Genomic DNA, 22,144 nt, shown 5'->3' with positions numbered 1-22,144 from the left:
CAAAATTGAATAAATGGAAGCAGCTCCCTAACCTGTATTACCACAGAAGTCACAAAAATCCTGCTTGATTGAAAACTCTGGAAACTGCATGTAGCACAACAGAAATCAAATCCAAATGCATAGCTGCCAAAATTTTCTCTTCCACATACATCACTTTAACATAAGGCTAACAAGCCAACTGCCTCTTTTTTCAGGGCTGCATCTCCACAATGATTATACTCACAAGCTGGCATCAGCAGATCCCAGAATGATGTGGTTCTTGGCACTCCTGACTGTGCCGAGTGTGCAGGCACTGGCATTGCCACTGGGGCAGGAGTAGGGTGAGTGGTTTATCAGTCTGTTGTGGGGATGTGGGTGCATTTGTTTCCTGGCCCATACTATAGGCACAATATTTACTGATGTTCTTTTGCGCTGCAGGTTCAGATGCCAAAAGCCTTTCTTTGTTCTGCTCCTACAGATGCTACTATAAGTCACTGTCATTTCCTAATGAGTTTCAGTAGCTGCTTCCTGCAGTGGATGAGGGAACACCCACCTGGTTGCCTGTAAAAGATTTGTGTTTGACACAGACTAAGCATTACAAGCTGATCATTACCTCCTATCCATCTTTGATGTTGCTGCTAATTGTTACTGCTGTTCTGGTCTTGACTCTCATCTTTCCATTTCCCACCTCCATGTATGTTTTACCAGCTGCTACTGCTCTTTTTTCTTTCTATTTTTTTTTTTTTTTAAACAGTACTAATACTAGATTGTGAGGGATTGTTTTCCTTAGGCATGGATTTTAAATCTGTTGCACAGCATTAAATGGCACCAGATACCAAAATCAGATAATCATAGGACAAGTTCAGACATATGAAGTAATACTGTGATATCAGTATGGAATTTATATATAAAAACATGTTTCATCTTGCAGATGTAAGTAAACTCCAAGAAAATCCAAAAAATGTTACAAGTCAGAGCACACTGAAAGAAAAATTCAGCCTATAGGCTGCTGTGCAGAAATTGAGGGAAATTAGAAATTCCTTAGTTGTAATGTTCTCATAGTGTTATCTCTGGACTCCCAACATGACACAACAGTGCACAATCTGTGTTTGCTTCTAGTTAATGGGAAGGCATGTGAAAAGTCAGGATAGCAAGGTCACATATGCAGGAAAATGCATGTGGGTTTTAGGGGGGGTTGATGGACTTTCTTTTTTCTTTGAGAATGAATGATCATCTGTTTTGGGGACAAGCACTGAAGTTTTATTGCATGCCATGTGAAAAAATAAAAGATAAAGGAAGAAGATAAAAGATCGGAATTGAAACAAGAAAGGATGCAAAAGACAAGGTTGTGGTAGGACAGAAATGGGTGGTTTAGGGAAAGATGGGGCACTAACAAAAGGCAAGAGAGCATAGGAAGGGAGAAGGCTGGATATTAAGATGGTGTGAGTATCTCCACCTGGAGAACTTCCTGAGGAGAGGAAATTGCAAGAGGCTGCAGAAATTTAGGTGTAGTAATATGGGCATGTACTGGGCCATCAGTTTTGAACAGCACTTCTGCCAGTGGCTTCTAGTACTTTCCCCCTAGAAGCCTATAAACTCACCCAGGCACCTACCAATGGGTTGCATTGTGAAGGGCTGCAGAAGAATTGAGATGATTGAAGCCCACAGCAACTTATATGCCACCCCTGAGGAAACCAGGGAAAGCATGAACTGATTACCTGAACGCCGGTGGTTCATTCAGCTTTCACCACGTTTCCTGCTTGCAAAAGCCACACATGAACTTGAAGATAGGTAGCAATGCAAAGAGTAACAAGATCAGCTGGACCTGAGTCCATCCTGAAGTAGATACCAAAGTCTTTCAGGAATCCTAATGGTGAAAGCCCATATGGTCCTAAGTTTGGTCTCTTGCCTGCATAAGGGAAGAGGCCAAAAAGGTAAACTGCATTCATGCTCTTAAAGTAAGAACACTGACATGAATTGGATGTAATACGTCAGCAACAAAGATGTGCCTGTTACACCGTCCTGATACCCAAAAGGGCAGAGGTGATGGAGTACTGCATGACAGTGTTTGAGCTACAGCTCTTCTTCTGGTGGTATTCTCGATGCCTTTGAGCTCTGACTGTGACAGAGAATGAAAACAATAGAGTCTAAGCTTAGGATGTTTAGTGCTGATGGAGCATTTCCTGAGGCAGCACTGGCTATAAACACTGATGCTGAGATGTAAGAGCTGGCTCTCAGCAGCACTAGAGCTGGCTTCATTTTATCAAATCCTAATGTCTTAGTGGGGTAGCTTCTACAGAAGCTTTTCATGGTCAGCTATTTTGTAAAGACATTCATCTCCTGCTGAGAATTGCCCCTTGGAAGCAGGTTTCTGTTTGTGATCAGACATTGGCTGTTACAATGTTAAATGACTTAACAGTTATTTCATGCTCACACTTAGGGTGAGTAGGGCCAGAATGGGGAGATGAGTAAAGGAAACAACATCTTATCCCCATTTCTAAGAAATCTACATATTTAACAGCTCCGTCAAAAGACGGAATTTGACTCACAGTTGAGACACAGCTTTCTCTGTGAGAACATACAATGAGCTGTGAAACCACCCTTTGAAAAGGGTGTCCCCCCTTTCAGAGATTTACTCCATTACAAAGATGACTTTAAAACCCCAAAGTTTCAAAGTGAAGATTGGCCAAAGACTTATTTTAGAAGAGATGAATGGAGTAAAGAGAGGCAGCCAAAATGTCCAACCATATTTACCCTAAATATATTACAATACTAACAAAAGTTTCTGCAATAAATAAAAATTTCCTCAGACTTCATACTCTGGGAGGTTTATCTGGAGCTATGTATTGTTGAGTCAGACACTGCCAGGTTTGCATCAATGCAGCAGACAGAAAGATAGTGTACCCTTGTTATGCATTTAATGCTACTTCTACTCTAAAGATTCTGATCCTGAAATGGAGGAGGGGCATGCACACTTCCTAGGGGTTTTCCAGCTTGGAAATGTACTCAAAGAGCACATGATTTTATTAATGTGTATGTTTACAAGGAGATCCCACAAGAACGCCTCCTTTGTGTGCACACAAAATGAATAACTGGCTTGCCCTGGCTCTATCTCAGCAGATAATGAAATGGAAATAACTTCATCTATCAAAAAACTGTGAGGTCCACTGTTGCCAAATTTCATCTCATTGAGCATGTCCAGCCATCTGACAGGTGGCAATTTCACAAAGCAAGAGCTATGGGATGGAATACACATAAATGCACATTCTTTTACACATTCATTGTGTAAATAGTGCCTTTTTTTGTTTCAATCCATTTTCAGTATCTATGATAAAAGCAGCTGATACAGGCTGAAAATCATACAGGTCGAACAAGGAGTGCTTTTTTCAAGCTGGGACATCTGCTTTTCCACTGGGTGAGGAAGATCCCTCTTATTACAAAAAACTGCTGAACCAAAAGTGAATTAAGAGAATAAAGTAAGAGTTTAGCCTAACTTCCCAGTCACATAATTAACCAGGGGTTTTAAGTGAAACTCTCATCTGTCTAATGCAACATCTATATATAATTTCATGTGGTAAAATGTTCTTGTAACATAATTCATTCTTCAGAGGGAAAAACCCCAGCATCTAAATGAGACTGCTACATATTTGTGCTGCATTTGGGGCAAATAGTTTCAAATTACTAAAAGAGTTAATATATTGTGAGATTAAGACCAGAGTGGTAAACCATGCTTTTTCCTCCCTAGAAGAACTTGGACATTCTTAATTGCCTGCATTTCTGTCAATATGGAGCATCTGTGAAGCACATTATGAAATGGCTTTAGCCAAGAAGATAGTATTATTAAATCTACATTATATTTATTCCCTTATCAGTGCTCTGGATTCTGCAATTAATCCTGAGAACCAGCACAACAGGGTCACAGACATAAATAAAAATATGTATCTAGAAAATGTGGGAAAGGAATTCATCTGGAGTACTGGCAGTGTTGTGTGGGAAAAATTATAATCGTCATAGAAACCTAAAATCTAAAATCTGAAATTAACTGAAATTAAAAATGAGCATTTAAAAATTATCAAGACAATTGGGAGAACTATTCAGAAAGTTTTCTGATCCATGTCAACAAGAGATCTGTTCCTACAGTCTGTGCTGTCAATTTAGAGAGCAAACAAGGGAAGTTGCCACATGAAGTGATAAAGCAAGTGAAAAATAGTGAAATTACTCTGTTTCAGTTAGAAACATAAACACTGAGAGCTCTGTAAATCTGCCGTGTAATCCTTTAAAAACTGGTCTTACGGTCATTTTGTGGAGGCTGAACCAAAAGAAAAAGTGTGGAAGATTGAATAGATACCTTAAATTAAAATTAGAGACTTCTGTATTAGCAGACATTTGAGCCTGTGGTTTAAGTTAGGGAGAAAGTGTTAATGGATTTTTTCAGTAATCTTAGAAGTCTTCTAACCCTCTTTTTGCTAAGAAGGTAAAACCACTGCCTGTCTCCACCACTGTAGACTGTAAGGATGCAGCATATTCTGTAAAGACTCAGTGAGCTTCAGCTAATTATCTCAGAAGTGGTTTTGATGTCAGTGTCATGTCAATCCTCAAATGTGGCTTGCTAATGACTCACAGGAATAGGGGGACAGAGAAACTAATAGAAGGGAAAGAAATATAGAACCAACTTTTCCTCTTGTTCCACTTTTACCTTACACTACTGACCTGTAAACTGCAAATTTACAAATATCATCAGGAAAAGGTAGTTTGGTCTTAACAACTGCTTAGAGGACTCCAGTTTCTCTGTCACAGAGGATGAACATCTCGGGCCTCAGGCAGTTCATCAGGACCTTTCCCACTTACCTGCAGGCCAGACTGCAACATTATCAAACCTTAATGAGAAATGTCATCAGCAACCAATATTCTTAACTCAGATACCTATACATTTATGTTTACTCATCCTTCCATGCAGCTTTCCACCTTTTCAATTGTTCTTACATATAATGTGAGTGGAAAAATGGAAAAAAAACAAAAACAAAAACAAAAAAAGGAGATGCATTGACAAGGTAGTAAAAGGAATGGATCTGAAGTAGTTGTGTGATTTTGAGACAGTGGTGCAGTGATGGGAAGGGGAGGAAATAATGTCTTGCTTCTTTTATCCCACTTTTTTCCAAGATTTCTAGTCAGAAATATTAATTTTTTTGCGTCCACAGTGCTTACTCAGCCCTCACAAAATTTATTTTCACATGCTTTTCCCCACTAAATTAAACCATTCTGCCATGAAAATACCTTTCCTGAGCTACATTTACTGTTCAGTACTGCTATGTCTCCTGAAACATCCCTAATGTTACCTATGTCCTAAACTAAATTTTGTTCCCCTGCATGTTTCCTCACCCAGTGATTTCAGGTCCTGCACTTACTGTGCATTCTCATCCCTCTTCCATGACTCGTTTCCAGTGTCTTATATGTGATCACATTGGCTTTCACACGTCTGTTCTTTCCCCTGACCCTATTTAAGGTGACAGTTACTTATCTTCATTTGTGCAAAAGTAGTATTTTTGAGTTCCCATTAGAAGAAGGTAATGGTGGGAGGAAGAAATATTTCCAGAGAGGAGCAGCCAGGCAAGCTGGGTGTTACAGCAATGTAGAGCAGGGAAGAGGACTGATTGAGTGCCCTCAGGGTGACCCAGAGGGTCCAGGTTGGCCCCTGTAGCTAATGGCTACTGACACTAAAGCAGCAGCCTGTATGTGCCCTCCCTTGGGGACTGAGAGGATGTGTGTACCACTGTTGTTGTTCTGCTGATGATCCCCAGGAACAGTCAGGACAGGCTGAACGCCCCTCTGAGGCCATGAAACAATGACATGTTTGATGCAAATTAGAGTGCCATAGTTTTGACAGATCTAGCACTACACAGAGATAACAAGAAATCACTGCAGTATGGGGAACTGGACCATGGAGATGCAGGCTTGGGTCTCCAGTGAGGTGCAGCTTCTTGCATAATTCTGGAAGTTTGCTGACTTTTTGTCTGTTGGTTGTACCTGGAAGCACATGGTTTCAGGAAGACAACTTACATTGAGTTGGGACAGAAGAAAGAGGTGGGCGACAGTGCAGGGGTTTCTCTAAGTTGCATATAACCTTGTCTCAGGGTCAGCCCCACCACAGGAAGCTTGCAGCTGTTATGAATCTGCCTGTCTGATAATAATTATTTTAAAACCAGTGATCACTCTGCTTTAATTTAACAAAATTAATAAGTTTTATATACTTAAGGTTTTTTTTGGATTTGGTGATTCATACTCAGTGAAGATAATTAGCAAGCACATCTATTAGCAATACAGAGCCCCTCCTGTGTAAGCCATTTCATGTGACTTGTCCCATTTGCCTTTTTTTCATGGGTTTTATTTGCTACTAAAGGAATACCACATGTGAAGTGACGTTTGGAATTTAGAGTATTATAACAGCTGATAGCTATGTGATGACTTCTTAAAACTAAGTCTGAGAAAATCAGAGTGCATGAAACCAAATTGTAAAGATTCTGAGTAGAGACACACTAATCCTCTACAAAGGCAGGGCTACTGATAGATTAAGTCATTAGACTAGATGCACACCGTTCAGAAAAGGAAACTGTGGTCACATCACTAGGCAGGCTTTCATATGATATTAAAAAATCTGCTTCAAACGCATGGCAGGTGGGAAATGCTCTCCTCAGACTCAGTCTTGTTACTTAAAATACAGCTTTGCAGTCAAACTGCAGAGAAGTAAACATAACTAAAATTGTCAAATTGGGAGCTCAAAAGTTAGAAAATGCCAGACTAAGTTTCCTTTTCTGAGTCATCACTCTTCCATTCCTTCCTTGCCTTATGGCCAGTGCACACAATGCAAAATGGTTCTGTGTTTTTGACTGCATCACATCAGGTCTCCATTGAAAAATGTTCAATACAAAGGAAAAAAAAATAGCAATCTGGTGGATAAATCTACAGCAGTCAACATTTACTTCAGATACATCACAAATGGTGATTTTTGGAATACCTGTAAAGTAAGACATTTATATAGATCTCATTTCCCATTTTGAGATTGAACGGATTAAGAACTGAAGTGTGTAGGAAACACAAATACTGTATTTGAGACATTTCAGAGTGGGCTTTAAACTTCCTTTTTGTATCATGCTTCAAATATTTGAGACTGTGTCCCCACAGTGTTCTGTTACAACTGTTTGTTCTCAGCACACCTAACTGGGAGCACCTAAAACTATGTATCAGTAGAAAATATTTTGAATGATTTCACCACTATAACATGAAAACTTTATGACACAAAGGAGGGACACAATAAAATTATAAGTAAATATGAGACTTTTGTTTTCATTGTGTGTATGTGTTCTACTCATTGCTTACAGAAGTCAGAAGCACTCTCCCCTCTAGTGTGACGTTGCAATTTGAGCCTCAGCTTGGGTAAATGAGGCATGGATAGGAAATGTACAAAATAGGGCATGATAAAAATTTTTTTTCTAAGGCATTCGTAAGAAATTCAAATTAAGCTGTACAGACAATCTTAACTTTTGTACTTTTGACTTTTAAAACACAGTAACAGTTTACCTCTTTGATGTGTTTATAACATTTTACTTGAAATTCAAAAAAAGACCCCCAAACCAGAAAAATAATCCAGTATATGACATCCTAATTGCATTTATGAGTGATTAGCAGAGCTGCAACTGTTAGCTTTGGCATATAGATATGATTCCTAATTAAACCCATAAATGGCAAATAGCAATCTAGTTTTATTACAAGCTGAGCCCAGAGCAGAGGAATAAGGGCACTGACAAAAGGCTTTACAAATATTTCCTGACAGTGCTGAAGATAAAGCTTGCAGCCATGGGGGGAAGCCTGCTCCCTTGTGAGCACATGAACCTGCCTGTTCTCTCCAAACCTGTTTCTTAGGGACAGCTACTGTCCTGTCCATAATGATAACACCTTTCCTTTCCTTGGCTGTCATTCTCAACACCACATTGTTTCCTCTCTTTGCACCTAACTCTTGCTCCCACAAACAAATCATCCAGCCAAGCAAACTCAGCTTTCAACATTCTATTGACTTCTGGCTTCAACAAATCTTGGTTCCTCTCCTGATGATCTTCTACAAACCCATCTCTATTGTTCCTCCTCTCCATCACTGTTTTCCATTTGCCCATGTTCTTTATTCTTCTTTCTATCTACCTGCATTCCTATTTGTGTTTTAGCTTATCATGATACTCCCCAGAAATTTCTTTAGTATTATTTTTCTTCACATCCACAGACTTCATTCCATGTACTATCTTCATCTTTCTCTACCATTTTTTTCAGTTTCCATCTCTTAAGCCAGTTTCTGGCAGTTTTCCATACAAGTTGCCCCCACTCTGCTCTCAGTCTCCTCTATTGCCATCTACCCAGTTTCATTTTTCTATCATAGAATCACATTTTGAAGGCAATCCTTATAACGCTAATATGTTTTGTTTGTCTTCACCCCCAAATGAAGAAAAAAACCAAGGGCTTATATTGTTTCATCATGTTTTCCTCATTTTGTTCAGATCAAGAAACATTTTAACAGATGTCAATCATATAGACTGTGTTCAGATTAAGCAAAACCGTAAAAAAAGTGTTAGTGACACTGTTGGCCCAGAAATCTTGTGCACATGAAAAATGAAAAATTTTCTGTTGTCCCAGGATTGTCAGTTTGAATTTGACAGCAAATCTTGTTTTAAAATAATGAAAAATATTCTGACAAATTAAAATTCTGAATCCAATGTGCAATGTCTTTCTTTTATCACCTGATGACCACATTGCAGGTGATGACTTGTCATGCTTTGCAGAAGGTGGCTGTCACAATTCATCAGCCTTTTCAGATTAAGGAGAGATTATCCCCTTTGATATCAAGAAAGCTGAATTTGGGCAGCCACCTCCAAAGATATGATTCAGTCAGAAGGTACTGGGTAGCAGGGATCAACTGAGCAAAGACGAATACTAAAAAAAAAAAAAAAAAAAGCCAAGCCAGTGTCAGGAGCTGCAGTGGCAGGGAAGTGAAAGTGGGTATATATTGTGGCAGATGGAGGCAGAATATGAGATAGGAGCCTGAGGAAAAAGAAAGGAAACTAGGAAATTAACCTGCTTTTTCATCATCTGATAACAGACCAGTTAACATGCTGGAAAACAGTCTCAGTGTGACTCATGAGCGCAACTGTTGGTAGACATCTGCTCTACCAACACATTGATAGCATGTCTCTTGTTCACTTTTGCTGTTGTTTAGCCTTGATTCACTTCCCCAGTGGCTCGTTCTAGCCAACAATCCATCCACTTACTGCACAGTTTTGCACACAGAATGGCTGGTAAGTGACCAGTGAGCCAACCTTGGAAAAAAAAGACCACCTTTCTTGATACAGCTGATGTTCTTTGCATCATCTTTAAGTTCACTTATTTCTGTCTGTGTATACAGAAGAAATTTTTGGTTGTAAGGAGTTACCAGCTACCTGGCCAAGTGGTTACAATTATACATCAGACTTCCTCACAGCCACCCACTATTTTCATTTTATTACCTCTGCATAGTGAAAAATTGTTGTTTGAATGTTGTTTTTATGGTAGTGATGCTGAAATTTTGTAACATGACCTTATAGTATAGCATAGCAACATTGCAGTTAGAAAATGTTTTCCTTTAAATATTTTTCATGCACTTGTTTTTCCCCCAAAAAAACTAGCAGCACTTAAATACATACATTCAGTTTTAAAGCATGAAATTTTTGGGTTCTAGAAAATTTATCTCTAGCAACTTACTTTCACCAGCTGAATAGTCCTGTGGATCGAGTATCCCTGATTCCTGCAGTGATCTAATACAGGAGTCCACCAGCTCCAGACCAGTAGTGAGCTCATCTTCTATATCCTTCTGACCATCTGTAATTAAATTAACGACATGAAAACATAAAAGAAGGGCAAAAAGGTTAAGCTATATACAAGACAAAAGCTAAAACCAGTTATATGTAACTAAGCAGTCACAGCTGATGAGGGAATTGGATTAATAAAAGCAAATTCAGGTCTAGTAGCCAGAGACACATTTAGCAATGCCCCCTCTCAAAACTCTACATTAGTTTCAGTGTATTCTTTGTCAACCCCAACAACCCCCTAATAACTTTTTGCCAAATCTTGTCACTTTTTAAGTAGAGTTTTCAAACACTACCAATGAGAAAAAACACACAAAAACCCCAACAAAAACCTCCACATACATCAGTATGGTTTTCCCCTCCATCTTCTTTAGGTAAAAATGATCCTTCTAGGAGAGAATGTAAGTAATACATGTATGTAGATAAGTACAGTACCTTGTGTTTGCCAGTGAAACTGCTCTTCTGCTGAACTGGAAAGAAAAAGAAAAAAACCAATAATTTTAAATTAAATTGTTCTGTAGTGTACCATGAATATTCAGACACAAATTTATTCCGAAGGAACTGATTTAAGAGAAGAACACACTTAAGAATAAAAAACATATTTAGAATACATAATTTTATATATATATATTAATTAATGACTTGTACAGCATTCACTCAGCTGGAGGGAAGCATCTTTATTTCTTTATCAAGTAATTTGAGTCATACATGTAGAAATTGGCCCCTTGGACTTGATATACAAACAACACTTTCAAAGCAAAAACATCAGCATTCTACTTTTCTGGATCCTTCCATTTGTCTGATACTCCATGTTTATTGAGAAAATTATAAATTGTTTTCTCAAGTGAACAGTTACATGTGATTTCTGAGAGAAATTATGAGTATGATTCCTGGTTCTGCTGATCATTATGTGCATTTTTATATTATTCAAATGTGCAGCTAAGTTAATTCAATTGGCATACAAAGAAGAGTAAATTTAGATGTGTTTGCGCTTCTTTGTGCAAGCACTTAAGCAACAGAAGGTCTTAATTTTAAAATAATGAACATGCATATCAGAGGATTGGTTAGGTAGGGTATTTTTTTTTCAATAAAATGAAAGATACATCAAATGGATGATAAAATGAATTGGATATTCAGTTAGGCAATGACTACATTTTCCTCCGAGGTATGTTCTGTTTATGCTTCAATACAGGCTTTTGTTACATTACAAGAATACAAAAAGGATTGCAGTTACTCAGTATTAACCATTCTTTTGATAACAGTGAACTGATTATTACACTCATGACTCATGCAAGATTTTTCTGGACATTTTTATAAGATTCTTATAGGGGAGAGGAAGATTATCTGTTGTATCCATAAGTTAAAAAAAAAAAGACAGAAATTATTTTAACTTTTCAAAAAATTATATTTATTTCTTTATTTCTTTGTTTATTTTCTGATGTTGAGACTAAATGCTTTTTTGGATGAGTAAATGGATTTAAATCTCTAATTTTTTTCCCTTTTCCCAGAAGATGCTGGATCACTTATGAATATGTCAGAATACCTCCTAATATCTATGTTCTGAACAATAGTAATGTAAATGAAATTAAATGCTTCCTTGTGGATGTCTATTTTTATAGTAAAGAATTTGTGTCAATATTTACCATATTTGATAGTGTTTAAAAAAAAGTCATCTAATTTACATAAAAATAGTTCTAAAAGGACTTTTAATTTCTATCTAGCATCAAATCTTAACCTGGCAAGTTCAAATCTATACCCCATCATAAATTTCCTAATATCTATGATCTGTGGTTTATATTGACTGTACTGAGAGGTCATAGATTAAGCCAGTCCTTTGATGAGATAGTGAACTAAAATTCTTGTACTCAAGTCCACTGAAATTAACGATATTGAAGATAAATGTTAACAGAGTCCTCGGACAAACAATAGTAACTGCAAACTGCAGGGACAGTGACTCTTTGAAGTTACACTTTTCCCAATTTTATATTCCTTTTGTCTGATTTTCAGATTTACTAAATAATTGCAGCTTCATCTGACACACTGGGACTTGAGAGCATTCTTCCTTTCTGTAATTAGCACAATTCATAATAATCAATGTACTGCTTTCCACTTTAGAATCCCTCTTCCAGTAGCCAGATTTCTGTGTGATAGGTATCACCACACCAGCCAGAAAGAAATGCACTATCCTGAGTGGCATTCTTGATGACAGAATGAATTACTAGATGTTGCTGGCAAGAACACAATGATGTAAAAGCCTATGCCACTTCATCAAATAAGTTAAAAAAGAAAATCAAGTCGTGCATAAAGAGTGAACCACTTCCAGGAATTCTAGCTTAGCCCTTTTTAAGTAGCAAACTTGTACAAAATGTAACAAAGTTCATTTTGTTCAATGAATCACTTGTGGTTGATTCACAGTAATCCCCAGTATCACTTGTCTAATTTACACAGAAACACTGTACCGTATCCATATTAATCTCAGGATCACAATGAATTTTCACTACATTTTGATTTTTCCAATTTTAGTTACACTTCTCCTCATCACTATTGTAATGGTCTTTCAATAAATAATGTAGCTCTTAGAGTCATGATAGCAGACCCACCATGAGAATTTTTATCCTAATGCTACCTTCTTATTCAACATGTGGAACATGAACCAGGCTGCACAGGGCAGTGGTGAGTCCCCATCCCTGAAAGTATTTAAGAGATGAGTAGGTATGACAGCTGGGGACATGGTTTAGTGGTGGACTTGTCAGTGCTGGGTTAATGCTTGGACTAGATGGTCATAAAGGTCTTTTCCAATCTAAAAGATTCTATGATTCTCTATTAAAGTTGTATTTGCTCCTACAAAGATATCAGTATATTCTGGTATAGAAAGAGTGCTGTTTTCCTTAGTTAAATTCATGATCTTTAGCTTGTTGGATATTGAAGCTATCATTTCTTGCTTTCAAACCAATGCCAGAGTCTCACAAACAAACTTTTAAAGGGTTTCCCTAGAAAATAGTTTTAATTTAGATGTTCTTTATTTTTCTTTTTTTCCCCCTTTTTTAAACTGAGTGTCCCTTGCTTTTGGCCTGGAAAGGATTCCTGACTGAAGCAACCTGATCTCTTTGTGCAGGAAGCCTTTAGGTTGTCAAACGACTGTGCCAAATCTGCTTGAGTGAATAAAAGAGCATACTTTTTTGTCCTTTTCTTTCAGGTGCTTCCCAGCTTCACAAGAGATCAGTACAATTTACTGTTAAATCAAATACATGAAAAGACAAAAAACTAATAATTAACAGAAGTATTGTCCTAATAAATTTTTCAGCAAGTTCAGCAAAATGTATTCCTGCTTCATAATTTTTTTCTGAAGAAAAATGCATTAGCAACCACTTTTCTGCATATTCCTATGCCTCATTATATAAGTCTGCTAATATTAGTATCTTTGACTGAGGAAAATGTGCAATAAAATTCTTTATCAAGTTGTTCTGAACTATAATAACCTGAGCCCACCTTAAGAGTTTGAGGAAGGGATTTTAAACAGAACCACATTAGTACAACATTAGAAAGTTGTAGCATAAAATATGACTGAGCTGAGAACTCAAACAGATAGAATTACTACCTCCCTTAACCCAAACTCAGAAGAATAATTGTGATTTATTTATTCTTCTTTTATTTTTGGTAGTCATTGCATCTGTATATGCTTCAAATGTTCTAGTTACAAATAAGACTACTGTTCTACTTAATTCTGCCTGACTTACAGAAAGAATCCTCCATCACTATTCAACTATGCAAAACTTGATTCTTCTATGGTCATATTGTCTTTGGAAAATTCAATGTATTGAAGGAAAATTGCAAGGAATATGAATAACTTAATGAGAAGATAATGCTAAAACCCAAATGAATGACCAAAACACTTGACTAAACAAAAGAAGAATACTGTTATATGTTTAGTTTTTGATGTTAATGTTTAAGCTAATGAACCTATATTCTGTAAGGATGCACTACATTGTGCTTAAAACTTTACCTTTAATAACTATCTAGGAAAGAAGATATTTCAGTAAAAAATGTTTTACCTCCCTAGGCAAGAATAAGCAAAGTAAATATCTATATGTCGTAGGTTAGCTTCACCTTTAAAACTGAGTTAAAAAAAAGGGAAGTTGAAGCTACTGGTGACTGATGGGAGTTTTTCTTCCTGACCAATTATCAGCCATTTTCAAGAATTGACAGCAAATCTGACCATTAAAAAGTGAATTCAACTTGTAAACACTCCCTTAAGAAGTACACTCAGAGCTGTCTCGTTCTCTTTTTGTTTCCGGCTTTGGAGAGGTAACAAGCTCCGTCTTGGCTTTTCCCCCCCCCTCCCAGGCCCGGGACAAGGCCGCAGGGAGGGGGGGGAAGGAGAGAAAAGCAGTTTAGCAGTTTTGTTTAGTTTTCAAAGTCTGTTGCTAGACTGAAACCGGACACTATGAACTTTTGTAGCTTTCTTCTTTTAACTCCTTTATTACCTAGATAAACAACAGATTACTCCTTTTTCTTAGAACAGACAGAGAAAGAGAGACAATTAACATGTAAGACATCATAAACCTACCAGAAACAGTGAAGAAAAGAGTCAAGTTTAAATAAGAAAGAGAGAAAAAGAAGATGCTTGTTGCTGAAAAGTCTTTCTGTTGCAGCTATGGAGATGGACAGTAGTTTAAAGACTCCTTTAATTCATGGCTAGAGTATGGGAGGAATAGAGTATTCAAAGTGTGGACTTTAAAGAAAAGAAAATGATTATGATCCTGTGAGTTGCTGGAACTTGCGAGTGAAGTGAAGATTTTAAAGCCTTAAAGGAGCCAAGGAGATGGCTGTTTTCCAGGAGGGCTCACAGGGACAACTGAAAAAGATTTCTGCTTTGAATCACTTATCCTTAAAAATAGCATCCCTAGATTCAATTTGACCCATTGCACACCTCAGAGTGGTGTGAGATGGGAGGAGTGGACTCTAGAAACTCCATGGATTAGCAGAAAGAGACTTCTGTTTCTCTACGGGGACTGATGAAAAGACTCTAAAATTGAAACTGTTTTTGACCACCAAGATTGTAAAACTTTTTTTTTGTCTCTATGTTGTTATGTATACAAAGAAATGATCAAGTAGTGAGAAGTAAAAGGGTTCTCTGAAAGTTTATTTTGGTATTTTTATTCTAGTAGTTTGTTAATAAACTGTCTTTATTCCTTTAAGTTTTAAGCCTGTTTTGCTCTTATTTTAATCCATATCTCTAGCAAAAAATAAATAAGTTTTTATTACTAGCTTGAAACCACGACACTATAGAAAGGTCATCTTGATTCCAGCTGAACTCACACGTTCCCATTTCTGCATGCATGTCACAAAAGCACCAAAGGAGTGAGAACCCTCTGTGTGTGCCTATGGGGAGGGCGAGAGGCAAATGTGCACAGCATGCTGCAGGGAGCTCATTTTGGGGAACATCACTTGGGCACCTCTATGTATCTCTGAACAGCAAGGAAATAGCTAAAGCACAGAGCATTGCAAAAATGCAGATTTTCTACAACCAGCTGAGGATGTCTGACTACTACCAGCAGCTCTGTACATCAAGTTTATCCCTTTTCAGGCAGAAATAGAAACATCACAGACTGACCTACAGTTTGTCTATAAACAAGGCCTTAGGGAGCCTTCATTTTTTCCTGTACTTCAAGTCAAGTTAAAAAAGAAGTGGGTGCCCCTTCCTGATGGACTTGATAGGAATCCACCATGATAAGATGGACTCTGTAGACAGCCAGCACCTGCATAACAAGGTGAATTACAGAAGACCATGAAATGCCTCTCCCAGCAATTTATGGGAGTCAAAAGCAGTTTTGGTGGTATAGAAGTGAATGCTTGGACAACATTCACCAGCCATATAAGTCCTCAAGGGAGGTAACCCATAGGTGGGGAATGGTACTGAGTACTTTGGCAGAAGAAAAGCTGCCTAAGATCCTCAGACTGTGTTGCTATTAGGGCCTGTACAAACACCCAGAGATTCACTTCCAAAGCAGGTGCTGGGAAGCAGCAAGGGCACCTTGGACTCAGCTGAACTCCTAGAAGGTGGATGTCTGCCTGTGGCACTGGCAGCAGGGACAATGGTAGGCAAAGGTAAGTTACACCAAACCCCAGCCCAAGACACATTTTGCACGCTACCTGGACGCAGCAATACTTGCAGCATCGCTTGGGTTCAGTTTTAGACGTTACATGGCCTAATGTGAGACCTGGCCCACTTCAGAGGAATGCCTTGATAAGTTCAGAACCATTCAGTGCAAGAAGGAGCTTCACTGCCCTGTAAACACTTCTCCCCCAATAGTATTTATTATGCAGCCTGCAGAAATTCATTGTTTTTATCCCATGGACCAAGATACATCTGTGCACATGCACAGCAGGCCAAAGCTGCTCTCCACAGCAAAGAAACTCACTTCGTGCTGGGAAGGGAGGTAGGTTTTCTTTCATTCACTGTTTCTGGCACACTCCTTGCTTTACCACTGAGCCTTCATACAGGCTGCCAGGGCAGATTCACACTTTTGTATTCCTCGAATTATCCAAGAAATGTTTGTGTGCCTCTCCTTTGTGTGAAGTCATTCAGTTTACAGTGGTCACTCATTTTTTTGAGAAAGTGCTATAGCTAACTGCTACACAAAAATATTTTTACTGTTTTCTAAAACAATTCATAAAATTATATCTAAAGAAATTAATGAAATTATATATAACACTACTGTAGAAAAACTATGAAAGGATTTTACAAGGAGTTGCATCAGCACATGATCTTTTAAATTATTTCTACAATGGAGCTACAAAAACATTACTGTATATAATTACAGGCAGATACTGTCTCACTGATTTTCAAATTGTTTTTTGTTGTGGAAGGTGAAAGAAAAAAGATCCAGAAGCGTTTCACAAAAAAAGCAAAGAGGATGAAAAACTAATATTCCAGCTAAAGCAAACGAGAACTGGATTTTAAATCAGCGGTACATTTCAGGTTATCTGCAAAATAGCAAACAACTTTTAGTATCAACTATCTGGTGAGGGAAAAAACCCAAATAATCTGAGAGTAAATTTTACATTTAATAATGCTGTGAAAAGGTACCAACCCCTCAATAAATTACCATAGTAAAAGGCAATCCTCCAGAGTAACTTTCAGGTTTTGTGACCAATTTAAAATTGCATCAAAATCTACAACATTGGTAGTCATGCTCTTCACCTCTATAAATGTGACACTGTAGGCTGTCTCAAATATTTAATAGCACTCTATTGGTCAGCTGTGGTATCAACTTGGCTAACCTACCAAGAAGTCCTTTTTTTTGATGTTCCAACAAATCTCATCCAATCTCCTACAATGACTCTGGAAAATGTAAAAAAAAATTAAAAAAAAAAAAATCCAACAAACCAAAATAAATAAACAATATGCCCACAAACCCCCACATATTTTACTGATGGCTGCTCTCTTGTACCTTGGAAATTTCAAACTGGCTTTTAAAATGATGATAAGTTTCTTAGCTGTAGATGCCAGAAAAGCCATTCAGGTGGTTAATTCTCACCTTTATTAGAACAGCCTCGCTTCAAGTTCCAGCAGGGAAAGAAAACTGTCTAATTTTTTTCCCAGAAAAATTATTGTTATTCCCTAGGTTTTACAAAATCAATACCAGAACTTAGTGGCTGTGCTGTGAAAGTATTGTACTTCTTTCCAATGATGCAGGGAAATATTTGCAGCCAAATTTCGAAACAGGTCTTAAAAATCAGTTAAAAATCAGTGCTTTCCTCTGCATTTAATACTTGCAGAAATTTGCAGACATGATTTTCCTTTAGAAACAAGATTTAAACTGCTCCAGTCCTATTTATATTCAATTTTCCTGTGCCGATTGTGCTTAATAAAACTGTTCTGTTTCTTCTTATTTAAATGAGATTTAAGTTCAGGTGCTACACCACTAAGAACACCGTTCAAGTACACAGCATGCATGAGAAGGCACCAGCAGCCTTACATTCCACACAGTGCACTGCTTAAGAGCTTGCAAAGCAGGTGTCAGAGCCTGTTATTTAATGGACAAAGCATAACACAGCCTGTCCTTTAGTTTTTGACCATCACTCCTGAAATGGTCTACAGGAGCATTGATTACAGTAAATTTTATTTTGTTACTGAATTAATTTCACACAGACAAGACCCCAAAACCTATTTACTTAAATTTTGAATGAACTTGGTCACCTAGGGAGAGAACACTTGTTACTTCACTTGCAACCAGCCAGTTTCCTTTACCTTCAGTTCAGCAGTTACCGGTATGACAGTGAATGCAGAGAGTTCTTTCAGAGTGGAAGCCTTGGAAGCTCTGCTGTTCCAAGGAGAAGAATTTAGAGGTTAAATAAATACATTGTGTATTTATTTAACTTTAAACTTGGACACAGTAACAACATTAGGGAAACAAGTACCATGTGATTGCCCGGTACTTCCCCTGATGTCTGTTTCATGCCCTTATGCATTCCAGGATTCCACAGGATACTGGGCTAAGTAGAACCCCGTTCTGAATCGATACAGCACCTCTTTTGTTCTTATTTAGAGAAGCCAAAATCAAACCAAATTACTTAACTTTGTAATTTTCCATTATTAATTAAGAAAAAGCATGATGGTTCATAAAAAGAAGGAATTAGGTGAAGGCTGGGTTTCTGCTAATACTGTTAGTTCTTCTGGTTTGCATCAAAATATTTTCAAATGAAAAAGAAGGGAGCTCATTTCCGAAACTGAACATAGCTACACAGGAACACATTTAGAAGAGAACAGAATTAAATTGCAAGGGATCTACAATGACCATTGAGTCCAAATACCTGACCACTCAAGGGCCAGCTGAAGGTTATATAGCAGGATATCAGGGTCATTGTCAAAATGCCTCTTAAGCACTGGCAGGTTTGGGGCCTCAACTATCTCTCTAGGAGCTTGCTCCAGTGTTTGACCACCCTCTTGGTAAAGAAATGCTTCTTCATTCCCAGTCTGAACATCCTCTGACACAGCTTTGACCTGTTCCTGGGTGTCCCCTGTCTCTGGATCCCAGGGAGAAGAGCTCAGCTCTTCCCTCTCCCCTTCACCTCCTGAGGAAGCTGCAGAGCAATGAGCTCACCACACAGCCATCCTAAATTTTAAATTTTGTCACTTCTACACAGCAGAGAAGTTTAGATAGCAGTGTACTGTGATATTCCTTCAGTCCCAGTGGTGATATTCCTTCAGTCCCAGGTATTTGGATCTGATCCAAACCAAACAAGCATCTAAAATACAATCAGAAATGGCAAATTAGAGAAATCAATAGTAGAAAGATAGAATCATCTCTGCCTTAAGGCAATAGAGCAGTCTGGTGCCTAAATCACACCACAGCCTATCAGTACCCATAAAACTGTGTTCTTCAAACATGCCTTATTGACAACATCACACAAAAAGTAAGATAGTGCTTTAAAGAAAACAGAACAAAGACCTAAAAGATAAAGTGAGATCTAGTTTATTCATTCCCTTCTCCTTCTTATTCCAAAAGTTTAGCTATTAAAGCACTCGTGCACAATGTGATGAAACTAATTATAATACTTTGAGAGAAATCAAAGCAGTGACTAAGTTCAATGTAACCATTGGGCAATAGCCTGCCTTTCCCATTGAAAAGTCTTCTATTCTGTATAGAAAACAATACATTATTTTATTTAAGAAACTCCATTATAAAAGATACCACCACACCACCACCACAGCTAAATTTTCTTCACACCAAGTTTTGAAAGATGCCTTCAGGGAAAGTGTGCAGACAGTAGCACGGAGGAAAGGTATTTTCCCAGTAGAGTAGCAAAAGGTATTGAAGGCCGAGGAGTGAGAGTAAATTTCTTGTAAGGTGCCATAAACAACCTGTGCTTTGATGTTGGGTAAGAAACATTCAGTGACTATGAGATGGATTATTTTCTGAGGCACATAGTTCCCTATGCATTGTATGAGCACTGTGGTTTGGCTGCTAACTCAAATCAGATGTGTGGAGACAGTCACCTAAAAATAAGAATTACAATACATTTTTTCAGTATATTTTTGGTTCTGGTCTTTGCTACCATAATGATCATTTCCAAATAAATATGGTGCAATATAAATGAAATTCCTTCAAGAAATCCCCTTCTGTAAATTAAGATATTGCAATATTTTTTTTCTAGGGACAGCTAACTGCTAGAGCAGGTAAAAAAACCCAGCACGTAGTAACATAGAGCTCCTCATCTTCTCAATACCAACAGATTGCACAAGGATATCCCTTCTGCAGAAGAGTTAATCCTTAACATGATGATCAAGCCAAGAGCCTCATGCTGACCATTGTTTTCAGCAAATTATGTAAAGTATGATCACACTTTATATGACTGTTTCAGCTACAATATTTGTTCTGTGTTGTCCTTGTAAATAATAGGAAGGGATATTTTCTGTGTTTTGAGGGGATGATTCATTTTAAATTCAGGACTTCCTTAGGGAAATAATGCAGACAGAAGCAAGACAGCCTCTACCTTGAAGCAAGTGTATTTCCATGCAGGAAATTCCCAATACACACACACAGAGCTTGTCACTGTGTGAAATCACACATCACAGCACTTCCTAGTTCTTCTCCCTAACAGCCCCTTCACATTAACTTCACTCAGCTGCTTCCAGGAAACCTCTGTTCACTGGGCTTCTCACCTTCACCTCTTTTGTTGTAAACAATTCTTTTGTTTTCTCTGCATTCCTTTTCCCTTCTACCAAAGAAAATACAGAACCAAGATGTTTCTTGTTTTTATTTAGCTACCTGCTTTCCTGCAGCTTATGCCTGTTGAAGCCAAGAAGCAAACTCCTACTGTGCCTCCACAGTGGTTGGAAGGCCCCTGTAACTAAAAAAGTGTAGTCTCAATGTCAATATATTGTCTGAATTCGGCATTGAAGAGACTGCATGTTGGTCATCTATACCTTATAGGTTGTCTTTTGTTTCCATATTCTCCACCAGATGTGTGAACATGAAGTACTTCCATGAAACAGAAACAGATTCTGCAGGAAGCAGGAAAGATTTTGTTGATCTTTTTTACAAAAGAATTTGGAAATATTTGGTCCAGCCGCCCCTTAAAGCTCAGCTACTTTCAAAGTACTGTCCTGGACATAATGTAGCAAGGCACCTGGGAGACTCCATCAGTATTCTACTGTTCAGAATTTGTTCAGTTAATTATCTTTTTTAACAGAGAAAATAAAGACTGATAAAAGGTGAAATTAGAAGAGTTTAGTGAATTTAGATGAAAGAATTGAAGTCTGGTAAGGGAGCACAACTGGCTTTTATAATTTAGCAAGGCTGAAGAACAGGATAAAAAGAAACAGTCAGATATGGATGCTAAATGCAAAAAGTAAGCAGGGAACAGAGCCTGTGTGAAACTAAGTCACACAGGCTTCTCACTCTGGCCTGAGAAAGCATAAGGAAAAATCCAAACAGTCGGTGGTAAAGGACAACAATCTTAGCAGGTGTTGTTTAGGAAACAGTCGAGGGGAGGTGTTCTACTTAACCCATGATGGTGATGTGTTGCTTTAATAACCAATGAGAGTTTTACCTTTCGGACCTTATCGAACATGTGTATACAAGAAGATTAAGAATAATAAACTTTGTTCTCTTGGACAATGCAGCCAAGGGAGTCAGTGTCATGCTTATTGCCATTCCTAATATAGTGTGACAGTCAGAGGAAGCACACGTTGGATAAAGACAAACAAGATCAAGCTGGTCACTGAAATTTTTGCTGGAACTTAGGAAAAGGTATTAAAACATCACAGAAGCAGCCACACACACAATTTGAGTTGAGGTGTCAAAACTATACTCACTCTGCTCTTAGAAGGTTGGTTTGTAAGTTTATTAGAAAGAGCTGATATTAGTTCCAGTTTCAAGGAACTGGAGGGCAGCCCAGGATGTTGTCTCCAATTCTGTATTTGAAAGAACCTTGATCTGTGATGCTGGCAAATTGATGATTGTTACAAAGCAGTATCCATATAACTGCATAAAATAATAAGTGATATCATCAGAAACACCAGGCAATAGAGTTTTCTAGAAGCAACCAATACCAAGAATAATGTATGTAAGAACTGATGAGTATTACATTTACATTTCAGTGGATGAACATAAAGGTAATAGAAAACTATTTTCCAACTTAAAATGTTAGATGAATGTAAAGGTAATTGGGTCTGCTAGGCAGGTGATAAGCAGATGTATCAACCCATGAAAAATTGCTATTGATTTATGATTTTTACTAAAGGAGTGAAAGTTCTTATTTGTAAACTGTCTGTT

At 37.8% G+C, this 22,144-nt stretch overlaps 1 protein-coding gene and 1 long non-coding RNA gene across 5 annotated transcripts in view; one reads left to right on the top strand and one right to left on the bottom strand.

The window, feature by feature from the left end:
* LOC131575772 (uncharacterized) overlaps positions 1 to 13,160 on the top strand; it is a 34,861-nt gene extending 21,701 nt beyond the window's left edge. Inside the window, exons 3-4 of the long non-coding RNA XR_009276854.1 lie at positions 195 to 320; positions 13,057 to 13,160. This is a non-coding gene — a long non-coding RNA (uncharacterized LOC131575772). The remainder of the gene's footprint in view (positions 1 to 194; positions 321 to 13,056) is intronic.
* CTNND2 (catenin delta 2) overlaps positions 1 to 22,144 on the bottom strand; it is a 691,061-nt gene that overhangs the window by 320,218 nt on the left and 348,699 nt on the right. For all 4 annotated transcript variants that reach the window (XM_058831646.1, XM_058831649.1, XM_058831647.1 and 1 more), the window contains 2 exons: positions 10,296 to 10,330; positions 9,757 to 9,873 (listed from right to left, as the gene is read on the bottom strand). In XM_058831646.1, coding sequence (XP_058687629.1) covers positions 9,757 to 9,873; positions 10,296 to 10,330 — 152 coding nt within the window. The remainder of the gene's footprint in view (positions 1 to 9,756; positions 9,874 to 10,295; positions 10,331 to 22,144) is intronic.

The sequence above is a fragment of the Poecile atricapillus genome, chromosome 2 (assembly GCF_030490865.1).
Source record: "Poecile atricapillus isolate bPoeAtr1 chromosome 2, bPoeAtr1.hap1, whole genome shotgun sequence".
Taxonomy (NCBI): domain Eukaryota; kingdom Metazoa; phylum Chordata; class Aves; order Passeriformes; family Paridae; genus Poecile; species Poecile atricapillus.
Note: the sequence above shows the minus strand (reverse complement) of the source record. Positions and strands in the feature narration are given on the sequence as shown.